The sequence below is a fragment of the Mastacembelus armatus genome, chromosome 18 (assembly GCF_900324485.2).
Source record: "Mastacembelus armatus chromosome 18, fMasArm1.2, whole genome shotgun sequence".
Lineage (NCBI taxonomy): Eukaryota > Metazoa > Chordata > Actinopteri > Synbranchiformes > Mastacembelidae > Mastacembelus > Mastacembelus armatus.
The window spans coordinates 7,657,028-7,674,037 of NC_046650.1; the positions used below are offsets into that span (position 1 = coordinate 7,657,028).

The 17,010-nt window shown below is 39.9% G+C and overlaps 2 protein-coding genes across 8 annotated transcripts in view; both read left to right on the plus strand.

The window, feature by feature from the left end:
* The window catches only part of znf638 (zinc finger protein 638), a 39,159-nt gene extending 28,687 nt beyond the window's left edge, over nucleotides 1-10,472 (plus strand). For 2 of the 3 annotated variants that reach the window (XM_026329437.2, XM_026329438.2), the window contains exons 29-35: nucleotides 3,699-7,013; nucleotides 7,161-7,266; nucleotides 7,823-7,948; nucleotides 8,179-8,433; nucleotides 8,664-8,780; nucleotides 8,868-8,989; nucleotides 9,251-10,472. In XM_026329437.2, the coding sequence (XP_026185222.1) occupies nucleotides 3,699-7,013; nucleotides 7,161-7,266; nucleotides 7,823-7,948; nucleotides 8,179-8,433; nucleotides 8,664-8,780; nucleotides 8,868-8,989; nucleotides 9,251-9,325 (4,116 nt within the window). In that variant the 3' untranslated portion in view covers nucleotides 9,326-10,472. The remainder of the gene's footprint in view (nucleotides 1-3,698; nucleotides 7,014-7,160; nucleotides 7,267-7,822; nucleotides 7,949-8,178; nucleotides 8,434-8,663; nucleotides 8,781-8,867; nucleotides 8,990-9,250) is intronic. The other variant, XM_026329439.2, reaches the window with a different exon arrangement.
* Nucleotides 10,473-12,707: 2,235 nt separating this feature from the next.
* dysf (dysferlin, limb girdle muscular dystrophy 2B (autosomal recessive)) overlaps nucleotides 12,708-17,010 on the plus strand; it is a 56,950-nt gene continuing 52,647 nt past the window's right edge. For 2 of the 5 annotated variants that reach the window (XM_026315024.1, XM_026315040.1), the window contains exon 1: nucleotides 12,708-12,988. In XM_026315024.1, the coding sequence (XP_026170809.1) occupies nucleotides 12,901-12,988 (88 nt within the window). In that variant the 5' untranslated portion in view covers nucleotides 12,708-12,900. Of the gene's footprint in view, nucleotides 12,989-16,222; nucleotides 16,736-17,010 lie in introns of those variants that run through there. The other 3 variants (XM_026315072.2, XM_026315031.2, XM_026315013.1) reach the window with 2 other exon arrangements.

Consider the following 17,010-nt stretch of genomic DNA (forward strand, 5'->3'; position numbering starts at 1 on the left):
AGTGACGATGAGCACAAGACTGTGGCATAAAATGGATTTCTCCTTGTAAAGGTTATGTTGGCATTCAGGAACCTGTTCATAATCTACAATGGGACGAAGAGTGGTTAAAGCATGGACACTAGAGGACATGTTACAGTAGATACTCTGTAGTAACCAACCACTAACCTAAGAATCTACGTGAGCCGCATCTAGTGGTTGCACTGGGATATTTTGCAATGGCTGAAATCTTTGCACCTCAGTCTGAGCTACCTATCTCCCTAGCTGGCCAAAACTACATTTGCTGGACTTTCAAATGTGGCTAAAATCCATTTAAAATATAAACCAGGGTCAAGGGGCATTTACATCATGAAAATCAGTGAGGAATTGTGGTGAGCCATTTGATTTGGTCTTCAAAAGACAAGAAGAAGCTGGAGCTCAAGAAACTGACACTTCTTCTGCTTCTTCTTTTTATTAGCGCTTGCTTGACTGGATTAATGCGCTACGGGTATTGCTTAATAGTTTTGTTTTTTTTTACCGCAATGCCATGTTTGAGGACTGTTGGTTGGATTTGAACATCACTGAAGACACAGAAACACACTGACTAAACTTATTGTGGCACGCTCTTATCCAAAGTCATTGATCAAGCTGTGATGGCAACAGCTTCAGCATCATGACATTTGGGAGCCTGGCACTTTGATGGGAATGATGGCATTCTTTTAAACTATTTTCAGCATCAGTTATTGGATGTCTTTGTTACAGTTAACAGAAGTGGCCAGGGATCATAAACCCTTTCAATTGAACCTGGCATTTCTTTTCTGTTATAATGTGCTGTAATTGTCACCAAGCCAGTCAAGGATTTCATATGGGAACCTGGAATGGTCCCATATGAAGTAGTAGTACCAGGACTGACCTGAGACTCCCTTCTAACACTGGACTTGTGATAGTGATGCGTCATCACAGCCTGAGAAATGGACACTTATGTTTCAGGCATTGGATGTAGTAACATAACCATCTTCTTAGCAGAAGTTTCAGAAGATCATTTCTCTTGGAGGTCCTTGAGCAATCTGCGTGTCATATGACCAAGGACTAATTTTTCAGGATGAACTCACAGGTTCACAGATGGCAAACCATACATATGGTGTTCCCTCATCCTATCTTCTTTCAGCTTCAAACTGTCTAGACAATACTTACACAGCATACAGTTTATTATCTGGTGCCATTCTTCCAGTGCACCTAATATTTTCAGATGATATACACTAGAAATTGTACAGTGCGCATATTGGGTTTTGAGCTTCCGTTTGAAGAAATTTGACTAGAAATGAGTGCCCTGGTCTGTTTGGACTACATTTAGAAGTGCAGACATGGAAAAGAACTTGGTTAGGGCCTTCACAATGGCACTAACGATTATTGTAGACAACTGATGGCTTCAGGGAATAAGGTGGCAACACACATGATGGTGAGTAAATACTGGTTACCACTTTTTGTTTTAGGCAAGTATCCAATGCAGTCAACTAGCATATGATTGTGTGGGGGGCTAATTGCAGATATCAAATGTAATGGAGGCAGGGTTTGATTTGGTTGACCAGCAAATTCACAAACATGACAGCTATGGCAATGGTCAATGCAGCTGCATGTCATTTTTTAATCCTGGATGAAAGGAATCATTGAGATGGAGCTGGTACGTTTTTGTGATACCCAAATGTCCATACCACTGACTATATTGTGCCATAGATATACCCTGCTGACAATCAAAGAAGGAACATTTATTTCTTATACATCAATTCAGGTGGCATCAGCACCAGACCACTGTACCATTTTTGCATGCAAATAACCCTATCACTAAAATAGGTTAGTCTTTATTACTAACTTTGTCAGCACACACCTCATTTGACAGACACTTCTGTATGTTGGGTCAGCCCTTTTGGCAGTGCACAGATGTTCTTGGGTTACAAGGACAGACATGCCATCCAGGACAATCGCTGAATATGAGAAAATGTGCAGCAAGTTAGAATTGCTGGCCATATTTTAAGAGAAAATTTTCAACTAATATAGCTACAGAAGCGAAGAAGTTTACTTTCTGTTTATTCAGATATAGTAAACTCCTGTCAGGCCTGCACCTCTTCAACTCCTAACAGGATTAACACTCGTGAAGCAAGATTGTCAGCTTTAGAAGCAGTGCTCCACTTCTGAGAAGGCCTCTCTTTTTCATGGAAAACCTGATGTGCATTCAAGTTGTGGACTTTGTGTAATTTCAATTTTAATTTGACTATAGGCTTCAGGAACCTGTTTAGAAGTGCATAACATTGCAGTTTTGACTGAGTCATATTCAAGGCTGTCCTCAAGAGAGCACAGCTACAACCATGAGTTTTGCACTGTGTGAAAGAGCCCAAACTTTGCTCAATAACACAAAGGACTGTTGGGTGTTAGATGAGGCAATCATGGCATCAAGGGAGGCAGTGGGATTCCAGCTCCAGCTGACATATCTTTAGTCTTGAAAACTCCAATTTACAGGTTTCTGATTTCCAGTTGATGTTCCTGTTTGCCTTGTTTGCACTTTCTCTTGGGATTCCATTTCAAATTGGGTGAGGCATGCTTTCAGCCTAACCTAGTGTTGGGGTATGGTACCAAAACATAGAGGGTCATAACAAAGAAGTGTGGACAGGATTCTTGGGTTGCTCCATCTGCCTCAATATCTGACCCTGCAACTCTTTTAGTGGTTTGAGGCTCTTCCACAGCCTTACAGTTACTCACTCCTGTTGTGGTGCCATCTTCTAGCAGATTTGTGATATGACGTGATACCGAAAGGATCATCAATTTGTACAGCTTTGTTTGAGGATTTGTAGCTATAGTCTGCTCCACATTGAACAATGCTGTGTCCAAGTAAAAAGTAAGAGGTAACCCAGTACTTAGTTTGTCAAACCAAAAAAAAAAAACACAACAGCAGCACCCCTGTGTCTGATTTCACTAAACACCAAGTATCAAACAAATAAATGTGAGTGATTAGAGGGGAGATCTACAGTTTGTCTCAGATCAGCTGGCGCAGCATTAAAAGCAATTACTAGCTGGTGAGTAAAATAACAAGGCATAGAGTTACAAGTAATCAGTAGCAACAGAATACATGGTCAAGACAGTGACTGGCTGCTCACATAAACCTCTTTGACTTTACCCGCTTTGAGTCAAAACACCTGAATTCACATACCCAAAGTAAAATAGCTGTAGCTCCTGAACCAGAAAGGGAACTGAGTTTTCTGTGAATCTGCCAGAGCTGCTCTAGCTGGCACACAAAAAAATACCAATGAATAACTACTTTAAACTCATAAAGATAACATAAAATATGACAATTCTACTTTTTTTTCACAAAGTTCTTCTTTAAAAGAGAAAATCTTTGGAGATCTCAGAATTTTTGCTTTACACTGAACATGACACATTTTCCCCCAAATCTACCATGTCACAAATCAATGCAATCAAACAAAATGTGATGAAATGTCTGTCCACACTAAGTGTAGCTACAAACCCAGGAGTGGAGCACTGATCCAGTCAGTCAGAGTGGTAGGGAGGATGAAGGATGGGTACACATACTTCTGGCTCCAATCTCACACCAAAAAGCTAGAGCTGTAACAGCTTATTAAATGTTGGCAATAAATAAATACATGTCAATGATATTGTGAAATAACTGTTAATTGTATCAGAGATTGATTACTTCTTTGTTTTCTATCCAGGGTCAGGATGATTATACAGATGATAGTATTACTTCAGACGCCTACCTTTTTGATGAGCAAAATTTCAACATGGAGGACTTTTTTGTAGTTGATGAAGTTGGCGATGACGTATTAGACACAAGCTGGTCATTTTCCCCGCTGTCTTCTAAGGGGCACAAACAGAGGCAAAGCTCAGATGTGCCATCAAAAGATTCCGAGAGCTCAGCCTCCTCCATTCCCTCTTCATCTTCCTCTTCCAACGTGACTAAAGCCTCCATGAAAAACACCTCATCTTCTAGCTTGACCTCTGTATCACCAAAAACGTCCAAGAATTCATCTGAGCCCAACCTATCCCTTATTAAACCCTCGGCCTCTGCCAGTGTGACTAAGACTGCCTCTTCATCTTCAATGTGTACTGAAACCCCTGCCTTTTCTGGTCAGAAAACACAACAGAGCAAGACAAAATCAGTAGCTAAAGCATCAAACACTGCATCATCAGGTTGTAGACCATGTCTTCCCCCTACAGCAAGTGAAATGGAAAAGACAACCACAGTAGTTGTTGTTGAGACATCAGTAGTGACTCATCCGGAAGAAGAAGCAAAAACCACAGAGAATTCAGTCTCAAAGTCTGAAAACAGTGTGTCAACAGAGGACACCGCTGCAAAAGCTGTTGATGTCTCTGTTGTTGCTGAATCATCAGAGATGCAACCTTCTACACAGCGACATGAGATAGGGTTGACAGACCAAACCCAGAACTTGGAGATTGGTTTTATTGATGACACACTCAAAGACCTTAAGGAAAGGGAAGAGGATGATGACATTGAAAATTACGAAATCCTTGATGTACTTGATGACCTAAGTGATGAACCGGTGGGTGAAGATGACCAAGCTGGCAACGTTGAAACACAGCTAGCTGAACTAGAGGAAAGCCATATATTGCATGAAGAAAACTTTCAGGTCTTGGACAGCCTTGATGATGAAGGGTGCATTGAAATGGAAATGGAAACTAAAAACCAAGTAGCTCCAGGTCAGGAGGACAGTCACCTACTCAAAGGTGACAGTTCAGTAGTAAGGCAGCTGTCTGAGGAAGATGTGAATCAAGTTGTTGATAAATTAGCTGATAAAGGCGTAATTTATGAAAATCAGGAGGCATTTAACAAAGATACTTTCCAAGTGTTAGATACAGGTAGCAAGCAAGCTCCAAGGAATAAGGGCGATGAAAAGATGAAAAAACAGGAAGAGGTCCAAGGCAAAACACTTGAAACAGAATCCTGCAGTGTCTCCATACATATTGGAAAACCTGATGACCAAAGCTCAGACAATAAAGAGCAGTGCCTTCAAGAACATGAGAAGAGTGACACCTTAAAAACCGTCGGCAGCGATGTTAATGAGCAGGAAACCTTTGAGATATTGGATTCAATTGATGATCAGACTGCAGAAAAAGACATCAACCTAAAACTCCCAACTTCCAGTGACCAGATTTTAAAAGATGATAGTAGGCCCATGACTACAGACATGGATTCAGGGGCTGACAAGGAGGAAAGAAGAAAGAAAGGGCAGGCAACTGCTTGGAAAGATGATAAACCATCAAAGACAAGTGGTCCAAGGACTAGATCATGCAAAAGTGAAGGCCAGAAATTACCAAAAATTCAGGCCGTTAAAAAGTATGACACAAGAACGAAGACAGACACTAGTACAAGAGTTTCTCAAAGAGAAAAAAAGACCACTGAGGCGGTGGTGTACGAGATAGTAGATTCTGTTGAAGATGAGCCAGTTCAAGATGGTGATGCTACAGAAAGATCTGGTAAAAGAAGCAGTGCAAGACTAAAGAGAGAGAATAAAATGACAGTCAGTCTCACAGAGGCATCAAATAAATCCCCAGCTACGGAGGATACATGTCAGATTTTAAACTTTGTGGACAACAAGACTGCTAGTGGTGAACCAACCGTTATGACAAGGTTTACCAGAGGAAAAAGAGACCAGAGAACTAATGACAAAACCAAAAAACAGGACACACCAACAAGGAGACGCACTCCTAGCAGTGATTCATGTGAGAAAACACCAAAGAAAGAGGTGAAACCATTGCCAAGAGAGAGCATACCAATAAAGAAGAATGACGATGTTGTAAGCGAGGTAAGTGAGGAGGACACTACCTATGAAATATTGGACTCTGTGGAGGATGAGGTTAAGGATGATCGACCCATTTCTGGAGGAAAAGGAAGAAGGGGAAGACCAGCAAAAGGCATCAAGACAACTAAACAAGACCGTGTATTGTTAGAGATGGAAGATAACGATGCATCCGAAAAAGCGGCGGATGAAGAAGAGGAGACGTATCAGATTCTTGATTCTGTGGAAGACGAGATGGTTGACGAGCAGCCTCCCACAGAGCAGTCTAAAATAGGAAGTAACGAGAAGATTTCTGAAATTGACCAGAAAAGTGTGTTTTTTACTGAATCATCCAAAACTGAAGAGGAGGAAGAAGAGCCAGTGTATCAGATTGTAGATTGTCTGGAGGATGATCACATTCAGGAAGAGCTCATGACCATAGAAGTGTCCAATGAAGGGGGAAGGAACAGAAGTAAGAAAACAGATGAAACGGCTGAAAAAGGAGTCACACTGCCAAGTGTCACGGAAGCACCTGAACAAGTGGGTGTCCAGGATAGGAGTCTCCATCAGATAAATGATGATTTCGTACCTGCTGGTCCTCCTCCTGCTGCAGAAGAGTCTGTTATGGGACAGAAGGAAAGAACTCCTAAAACACTGCTAGAAGAGAACAAGAAACAAAGATCATTGAAGAAAAATCAAACAGCTGTAACAAGTGCCCTGGTAAATCTAGATGAGGTAAGCGAGGAGGAGGAAGATTACCCTGATGACACAGCTGAGGAGGAAGAACTGAGGAAAAGGCAAGCCACTACCAAAGAGAAGCAGCTGACCAATGAACGACATAAGGAGCGGGAAGAGAGAAAGACCGAGGAGAGGAGGAGCAGGGGCAGAGAAGAGAGGGAGAGGGAACAAAGGAGCTGGAGCCGCAGCAGCAGCAGAGAAGGAGGCGGAGGGACGAGGCGCGGGAGGAAGAGGGGAAGGGAAAAGGAGGAAAAAATTGAGGTAGATGCTGAGGAGCTGGTAACCCTGGATGAGGTGGGAGCAGATGAGGCTGGAGAAGAAAGATTGCTAGAGGGTCATGAGTGGGATGGGGAGATCACTGAGGGAGAGCTACAAACACTCATCACTCTGGATGAGATTGTAGAAGAAGAGGTGGGAAAAGCAGAACAAAATACATTTGACACCCACCCTCCATGCAAGGAGCATGAATCAGTGGACTTCTTAAACCCTGAGGTAAGATTAAGAATCAAGCACACAATGTTAGTTTTCTTCCCTGGGGAAATGATGATCGAGTACTGCACCACACACACATTTCACAATATACTCTAAGCTCTACAAATACAAAAATACTGCTGCTAAAGGTCTTTGGTCTCTTTTTAGACTTTGGTGACTTTAGATGAAGCAGGTGATGATGAGGAAGAAAAGGCAGACAAGGATCAAGCTGAGAAAACCACAAGATCTGCTAAACGCAAACATGACGACACAGGTATGTGTTATTCTACATAGTGTTTTCTAATCACAAGATAATAAATTTGAAACATTTCATTGGCCACCTTTTTATGTTTTTTATCAGTGTGCTTTATTTTGAAACTTGTAGGCAGATAACATTAGCTGGTGAATTTTAGCCAACAGTGAAACTTGAATTTTGCTGTTCAATCATAGGCCAACTAAGAATTTGTTTTACTGCAAGATTCAGAGCAGAGAAGAAGTTTAATAGTACAATATAACAGACATTTAGTAAAACTATTGTAAAATCGTATTTATATAAAAAAGTACATTGTGTAGAAGCAAATCTGAAACAGCTAGAACTGCTGACACAAACATGAACCAATGTCACTGCATTATTGAGGGGACACCCTTGTTTCAGTCTTGAGTAAGATTGAGATTAACATAAGAATATTTTCAAATGGAAATTCAGTGTAGGGAAAATACTTCACAACCCTGATAAAATGTTAGTGATTCATTTCTACAGGAAATGGTTAAGTTTTAGTGCTGCTATGAACCTGAAACATTTGTTTTTTTATTTCTTTGATTGGTTTCAGAGGAGAGTATGAACTTTGTGACTGTAGATCAAGTGGGAGAGGTTGAAGAGGAGGTGGAAAAAGAAGTGGTAACGGTAACTACCAGGACAAGAGGCCGAGCCAAGAAGAAAACCAGACAGACCCCTGGTAACAGATAGATCTGTACATCTCTACACTTCAATATGTCATTACCTCAAGTCTAATGTCCAGGACAGAGCTTTTTTACAGTAGTCTTTGGATTTACTGCTTTTCAGTGAGGCTTCTCTAGAATGTGACACTTATTTTATATACTAAATTTTATTTTACATACTAAATTTAGTATTTTGCAGTTTCACTTTCATTTGTTTGCTCAACTGATTTATTATCTTCTCCCTCAGTAAGAAAATCTACTAGATGGAGAAAAGTTGACAAAGAAGAAGAAAAATCAGCAGACACTGATGTGCCACCTCCCGCTTCACCCAGTCCATCCTCGTCATTGATGTTGTCACATGACAGCCAACCGGAGGTCCAGAAGACAGAGGCAGAGGTAGAAGTGGAGTTTGATACTTCTGCTGGGCCACAGCGTGAACACCCTGAGAGCCAGAGCCTGGAAGGAAATGTGGAGGGAGGGTGGAATCAGGCGAACCTTAAAGGTACAGAGAGCTCAGAAAATAACATGCATGTATTTCTTACACATTTCATCAGTTACTTCTGCTACTTCAGATTTACAGCATGGAAACCAAAAATGTCTGATTTGGGGCTGCAGCTAAAGGATATTTTAACTGATTTTTTTTTTTTATTATTTATCTATAAAATATTAGAGAACACCATTTATTATTATTATTTATTATTTTATTATTCAATATATTTGTTCTCCCCCCAGTTGCTCGTAAAGGAAAAAGTGAGCTTGACGGCCCTGAAGCGAAGCGATCTCGTTCACAGTCTCCTTGTGTACCTGCAAACTTCAAACTGCCGCCATTCAGCCCCAACAAACCCCTTGGTGAAATACGCACACACACATACAGAATTGTGTTCATTATTAACTTGAGGGATTTATATTTACAATCCAGTTTCTGTTTCTCTTCAGGTCAGGACTTTGTGGTCCCCAAATGGGGGTTTTTCTGTAACCTGTGCTCTGTTTTTTACCTGAATGAGAGCACTGCCAAGGATCTCCACTGCAGCAGCCAGAGACACTATGACAACCTGAAGGTACACACTAACACTTTCACAAACCTAGGAAATGTATTTCCTGTAGAAGATACGCTTTCAACATTTTGATTCTACTTAAATTGTGTAGCAGAAAGTCATCAGTTTTCTGAGAAACAGAACAGATCAGACAATGTTGAGTCAACAATCATGTTAATACAAAAGCAAAGATGAGCAGCACGAACCCAGGTAAATCAGCATTTACACTAATTACCCTTGTTAATGGTCTTAACTTCGTTTGTATTCTTCCCCTTCTTTTTCCAGAAACATTACCAGAAGCTTCAACAGAAACCATCAAAACTGTCAGCACGAAATTCTCAAGGCTCCCTTTCTGATTGATCACTGACCAATGTTTTCTTTTAATTTTCTTTAAATAAAACTGTGAAAAGGTAAAGATGGAGTGAAATGTCTGCCAACCATGGCAGTAACACCTAACATGGATTATCTAACCCAGTGACCAACTCTATTTTGGTCACTTGCTCCGCCAGCTGTTGCACGCTTACAGTTTTGTCCTGGAGAAAATTACAATTACATATTCAGAGGCTTTGAAGTTCACCTTTAAATGGTGCTACGTGTACTTTTTCAGTAATGTTGAGATATTTAGTTGAGCTTAACGCTGGCCACTAAACCCAAGAAGCCTAAATGTGATAGCCTTCACATTTCTACCTGGTTTTCATTCTTTTAAGGTTTGGCTCTTTAAATTAATGTCATTTTGCTGCCTTTTATGGCAACTGACTGGAGAATCAGTGGCACCAGCTCCTGTTATTCATAACAGGGGTAAATGGAAATGTATCAGTCTGCATTTGCTTTTAGATATTTTCAGTTTGGCAGGAAATAAATCTTAGTACAGTGTGCTGTTCTTCAGGTCAAACTGAGTTCTCTCCCTTAGAGAAGTTGAGCAAAGGTATCATTTTATTACATAATTTAACAGCATTTTAACATTTACCCCGACACTTAGCACCCTTTGAAAGATGAACAATAACACTGGGAGCCGTTTATGTTTTTCAGAGTTTTTTAATTACAATTTAGAATTTAAGATTGATCATAATGTAAAAATGTTGCAGTGGTTTAAACAACCCCTGCATCTGTATTAGCCACGAATAGTTCTCTCCATGACAATATGAAGACATTTACTTTAGTTTTTGGCTTTGGAATGAATGATTCATGTGAAATGATAGTTACGTTTCTAAAGCTAATATAAATAAAATATGGTATGGGATAGTTAAATGTATCCAAAATGTCTCATTTCACTCTGAAATGCTACAAATCGCTTAAGGGATTGGGGTCCTCCCAGTTTGTCATTTTTACTCTGTAATTGTATGTATAACATGTCATTATATGTATATCACTGGTAATACTTGTATGTAACAGAGAAAATCCTATAATTAAGACAATTCATTAGTTCACTTATTTTATGCATTTGATCATGAAATTGGTAAATGTTGCTTACAGGCAGATTACTGTTCTGAACTTCTCAAATCCTGTGTGAAAGGTCACTGTTTTCATTTACTTGATTGGCTACTCACTTTTCAGTTAACCCTGACAAGGTCACTTAGGATAGTTGGGTGCCGTCTCTTCAAGGGTCCAATATGTTGATTTAATTTTTTTTCTTGTACAGCTTGCTTTGTTCTGTTTCTAAAAAAAAAAAATAAAGTAAAAGCTGAGTGTCTCACAGGATTTCTGATCTTGGTTTATTAAGATACGTATTAATACTTAATAATTAATACTGTTTGTTCTGTGCCACAAACAGCAAAAAACAGCAACACTGGCCATCGTCCATTGCAGTGCACCATCCTATTATTCAATCAGCCAAACTTTTTACCTCAGTAGTGGTAATGACACCATCATTTCACAATTGTTATTTAAGAAGATGTACATTATATAAAATCTTAGTTTGGTGTTTATATACAATTTATATCAAGACAAAAAGTGCCTCTTTCGTGTAGATGACTACATTACTGTGTTATTGCTATGTCATTGCCGCTGTACCAATCCAACAGGTAGGAGGCTGTGAAACTGAGAGATGCTCAAAAATGACTCAGATCTCTGCTGCATATTTTATTTTCTCTGGAAAAACAAATAAGCTGCATTGAATGTGGTCACTTTATGGCCTCTAACCTTCATCACAGGTTAATATCCAGGTCCCTCCTTTGGACCTTAGTGGCCATCTAAGCCTTTTGCCCATTTCTGCAAAAGAACATTTTTCTTTCTCCTCAGGCCTTTGATGCACAGTAACAGATAGATAGATAGAAAGATAGAAATACTTTATTCATCCCAAACTGGGAAATTCTGCTGTTGCAGCAGCAAATTACAGGCACTCAACATAAACTTAAAACTTACAAGGAAGAAAAAATGTAAGAAATTATTTTAAAAGATAGAGGAATATAGAGATTATATACAAAAAACAATATACACTAAGTGAGCAGAATATACAATAAGTGCAAAAAATTTCAAAGAGGGTGAAAGTGAAAGTCATGCCATAATGATATTGATTTTTTTTTTTTAATGCTGTACCCTGTAGTTTACAAATAATATATTACACCTTCCTGAGACTTCAGTTTTGTGAAGGCTAAAAAAAGGCCACTATATAAAGTTAAAATTACCATTGCCCCATGCCTGCTATGTCAGCATGTGGAGAAATAAGAGCTTGACTAAAGTTTTACTGAACTGAGTGTAGAGTTTTAACATGTAGTTTCCTTGAACACAAACACACACAGTCTACTTTCTTATTCGACAACCACCATTATGCACAGCTGAAGTTAGCTTCCCATAAGTGCACACACACCAACAGACGTGCACTCTGACACACTCCCTAAATGTGTAGATGACATGACTGAAGCCCAGTGGGTCGGACTATAAATAGAGGAGTGACAGAAATCCCCCCCGTGTGTGTGCCCACCGCCTGCTCCCATTCCTGAACATGAACTATTTTCTTATTTACACGTAGCAGTTTTTTATTTCCTCACATTAGTTTTTTTACACAACATTTTGACCCCGTTGTAAAAAAAGAAAAGAAAGATTTTGAGTTGACCTGTCCAGGGTGTACCCCTGCCTTTTACCCATAGGGTGGGATAGGCTCCAGCAGATCCCTGTGACCCTGGTTAAAGAATAAGCGGGTATAGATAATGGATGGATGGATGGATGGATGGATGGATGGAATTTTGAAGTTTTGATAGTCAAGGGGATGTTAGAATAAACTGAGACAGGAAACACAGACACAAACCCCAGGAGCTTGTTCTGAAATACATGATTTATGGCACCAAGTGATATGTTAAAAAACTATTTAGTCATATAACAATACGAGGATAAAACTAGTAAAATCCTCACTGCAACCAGTGTGACCACCCCCCTCAGTAAAGTCAGTGTTTTGGTTCATTCATTGATATTTCCCCTTAAAATGCCCTTTAATTGTGTTGTTATTACCTGTTTGACTTTTGCTGCCTCCAACTCTCTCTCTCTCTGCACTGATCTGCATCAACAAGCACATTTTCCACAGCTCTCTCTCTCCCTGTCTGTGTGTGTGTGTGTGTGTCTCACACCCCCACGTGTGTTGGTTTAAGTTGTCAGGATTTGGATTGTTGATTGTTTGGAGGCATGTGTGACCCTGAAAATAAAGACTACTGTGTGTGTGTGTGTGTGTGTGTGTGTGTGTGTGTGTCTGAGAGAGAGAGAGAGATGGTATGGTGGGGTGGGGTGGGTTGGGGGGTAGTGGTGAGTGAAACAGCTGAGAACTGCAGCTATACCAGCAGCTATCTCAGTCCCTGTTCGTTGTCTCTGCCTCTCGTCCATTTTTTCTCTCTCTCTTTTTTATGGATCATTTTTGGACGCATTGACGACCAAGTATGGATCATGTTGTATCTGCTGGGGTGATCTGACGAAGCTCTGCTGTGTGTGTGTGTGTGTCAGACAGAGACATGCTGCGTGTGTTTATTCTGTGTGCAGAGCGTCTGCAAACGCCAGACGACGACATCAGCGATGCCTACTGCTCTGTCACCTTTGAAGGTAGGGTCGGTGTAGGTGTTTGTGTGAGTGAGACAGACAAAAAAACAGAGATTTGTGTAAGAGGGTGAGTGTCGGAACAAAATTCAAGCATAAAGTTCATGTACAAAGAGTAAACTGTGTGTTTGTGCAATAGTGGGCTGCCACACCATTGATCTAAACACTGAGACCACTCTCTATTTTCCTCTGTGTAACAGCTGAGAGGTTATTATTGGAAAGCCTCTGCCAGTTTCCTAGCTTCAGTCTGTCTGGGGTGGGGCGGAGAGAGAGAAGGCCGAGAGAGAGGGAGGAAAGGGCTAAACAGAAGATGCAGTGACACTGGCAGGGATAAAGAATTTCCAGTTGCAGTTGTTATGTGTGGAGGTGTGTGTGTGTGTGTTGTGTGTACTTGTATCTTGTATTACAGTGTATGCACATGCAAAACCTGTTCACATTGTCATATTAAAGGGACCCTCTCCGCAGCCCACACTTCCTGGATAAACATCCCACGAATTAATTTAAGGCAATGTAACATCCCCTAACTGTGTGTGTGTCTATAGTTAGTACTCTGTTTATAGTTACCATCATACCTCCTTCTCTCTCCCTCTCTCTCTCTCTCTCTCTTTCCCTCTCTCTCTGTCTCTCTGTCTCTCTCTCTCATGTCCTTCTTCATCCACCTCATCCATAATTCATTCTGCTTCTCTCTGTTCCCCCGTCTCTTTCACTTGCAGTGTTTCAGTTTCATAATTACTACTGTACAGCACAACAGAGAAACCACTGGACACCATGTCGCTGCTGATGGTCAGGCAGCTCAGTGCCACTGATGTGTCAGCGTGTGTGAATGGATGAATGAGAGGCAAATGCTGTGTAATTGCAGTCTATTTAAAGTGCAGTATAGTATGGTACATTATATAAGAGTACAGTGGAGTAAATACAGTACAATAGATTGCCATAGACTACAGCATAGTAGTCAAAATGTACTACAGCAGGTAACAGTAGAGTCCAGGACACAGTAGAAGAGCACATCTTTCTACAATAGAGTATAGTGGACTACAGTAGAGTGGAGTACAACGATATCTTGCAGTAGGTCGAGTATAGTAGAGTACAGTAGACTACATCAGAGTGCAGTAGAGTAGAGTACATGAGAGTACAGTGTTTGTGTAAAGGAGCAACAGATTTTAGTTTTCTCACAGACATCAAGTGTGAAGTCATGAACTCATGATGCTTTGTCTAGTTTACTAAACAAAAGTGTCCCTATGTGAGCTGTGCCTGCAGTATGTCTCCACACACACACACACACACACACACACACACACACACACACACACACACACAAACAGAAACAGACTTGTGTTTGTGACCTGCAGGTTGATTATCTGGGTTGGAATAAAGAAAATGAGTGACTTGATACATTTTATGAATAAACTATAGCTACACTATACCAGTATCTTTATATGCAGGTCCTCACATATAATGAATGAGAAAAACGTCTTTGTGTTGGAAATAACACACTCTGAACTGTCCTGACACATGCAGAGGTGCTTCTCCTTGTGAGTCCACAACTTTCCACATACACACTACTATCCACATGTTTGTCACATGACTTTAGCCTGAATCTTTCCGAGGAGCAAAAACAGAATAACCTACTTTGTTATGTTTGTTGGTAATCAGCCAGCCAATCAGAAATTCTGTTGCCACAGTCTAAAGTGAAATATTGGCCCTTTTGCGTAACATAATTTAGGTTTTTATGTTAATTTCAACACGTTATGATCTCAGTAAAAGCTCCTTCCTAAGCAGTGACATATTGCTCCTGAATAGGAATAAACTGTGTTTATATGTTTGTGACACTGTGACCATTAGCCAGCATCACATTGACTCAAAGACTGACTCATACCCATGGTATAACTGGAATAACATTCCTTGTTAACTGCAACAAGCATTTATGATACATGATGAAAACATCACTGAACAGCTGAATATTCTCTGCAGGTTTTTTCAGCCTGGCCTCACTGGCTGATATCTGATATTTAATCTGTTTGAACTCCCCTGCTCCCCCTGAAAGCTAAATGCTGTCTCTGCTTCGTCTGCTCCTGAAAACTGCTGCATCATTTCTGCAATTCAGAGCTCACTGCATTTAAAGGAACAGACTAAAGGACTAGTATGACTTGTAGATACAGAAAGTGACAGATTACTTTTTAGCCCCTTTATACTCTCCAAACACCTAATTTTGCATTTGTTCATTATTACATTAACTAAATAAATATGTTTCTTTTTAAATCAAGTTTACTTGCACATAGAATCAACATATGAGCCAACTTCATCACACACAGAACTAATAACATTTTCAGTGACATTTGATTTGGGAAGAATGTAGAAAAATAAAGGTTTTCTAATATTCTGACTTTGTAAATAACTCTTGACCTTTCTGTTGCTGCAGCACAAATTCTGTCTCACTGCACCTGCAATAAACCCACTGATAAAACTGACATTTAATCCAAACCAATTTTACACCAACAGATATCATTGATATATGAAGCATTAATGCATCATTTACTGTTCTTCTTCAGACACCTTCTGCAAGTAAGACAGCAGGTGGCGCTCTCTCTCTCTCTCTTTGGCAATATTATGTATTGTGTGTCTGTGCACAGTGCGTCTTATTGCTCTCTCCCCTCTATCTTCTGATTATTAAATCAGGCTTTTTGTATTGTTACATTTTGGAAAAGGATGTGAAAATTACAGGTTTTTTGAACTTGGGATTTATTGCTTTGTTCTTTTTGACACGTCAGGACTCCATGATTGTTGTTGACCAACATCTTACATCTGACACATTTCATTTTTTCATTAAACATGGGATCCTGCATCATTTAGCTAATGAATATATTTCTAATTTTTAAGCTTTATTTTGTGAAATATTACAGGTTCTATACAATCTTTTATGCAGTCTGGTGTGTTGTTACAAAAATAAGTAAGTTCAGGATTTTTTTTTCAGCTGCACAACTTTTGAGTGACAGTTTACTGAAAATAAAGAGTGATTTAATAAAGAAATTTAATTTGTTTAAGGACAGAGAGACAGAGGAAGGTAGAGAATGTATTGTCAAATAGGGAGAGAAAATTATGTGGAAAACATCAACAACCAGGAGACAAGAGAGGAAAAGAGCGCAGGAAATGATGGGGTTTCCTCTGGATGTGAGGTGTGTTCCTGACATGCTCGCTTGTTGTCCTCTTTCCCTACGAGTCTGCTGGAGAGAGCCAGAGAAAGGAGCCGGCTTTGTCAAAACACATTTCCACTTGAGGAAAGAGCTTTTATTTTGTAGTTTTGAACACAGGCAGATGCTGTGAAACAAAGCAGGAAACAATCTGTGAATAACTCATTTTTAGCCTCGTTTTTGTAATGGTGGCACCTCTTTTGTCAAACAAGGACTAGCAGCCATTGAGCCTTAGATTAAATTTTTTCAAGCTATTTCTGTTTTTTCACCAATAAGTGCTTCTGTTTTGCACTTTTACTTTCTTTCTCTCATTTTTCCCCTTTTTTTTCTTTCTTTTTTTTTGTTTTTTTTTGCCTAGTTTTAGTGTTTAGTTATTGGTTGTAATTATCAAAGTTCCTCCGGTCATGTAACCAACCATCGCTCTGCCCCTGGATCTCAAATCACCTGAGCAAGTTATTTTAGCCTTGCAGGTGTCAGGCTGAGGTTGGAGCCATGTTACGTTGCATTCTTCAGCGAGCCAACAACCTGAAACACTCTGACCCTCTGGCCAGTGTCACCTTCAGAGGTAAGATGCTCACTGGATGATACAAAGCAATATGGTGCAGTAAATTCAGGCACTGATGTAGAAAATTTGTGTTTTTTAAATATTCTTACAGAATTTCATATATCATCATCTTTTAAAGTTGTGACATTGTTGCTAACATACATATCTAGAATTTATGAGACAACACTGTCTGGTCTCCTGCTAAATGCTGTGGACACCAGTCTGCAGTCTGGTGCTGTCCAGTACCTGTTCGGAGGTTTTCCCTTAAAGTAGTGATCACAGTGCACTGATATACT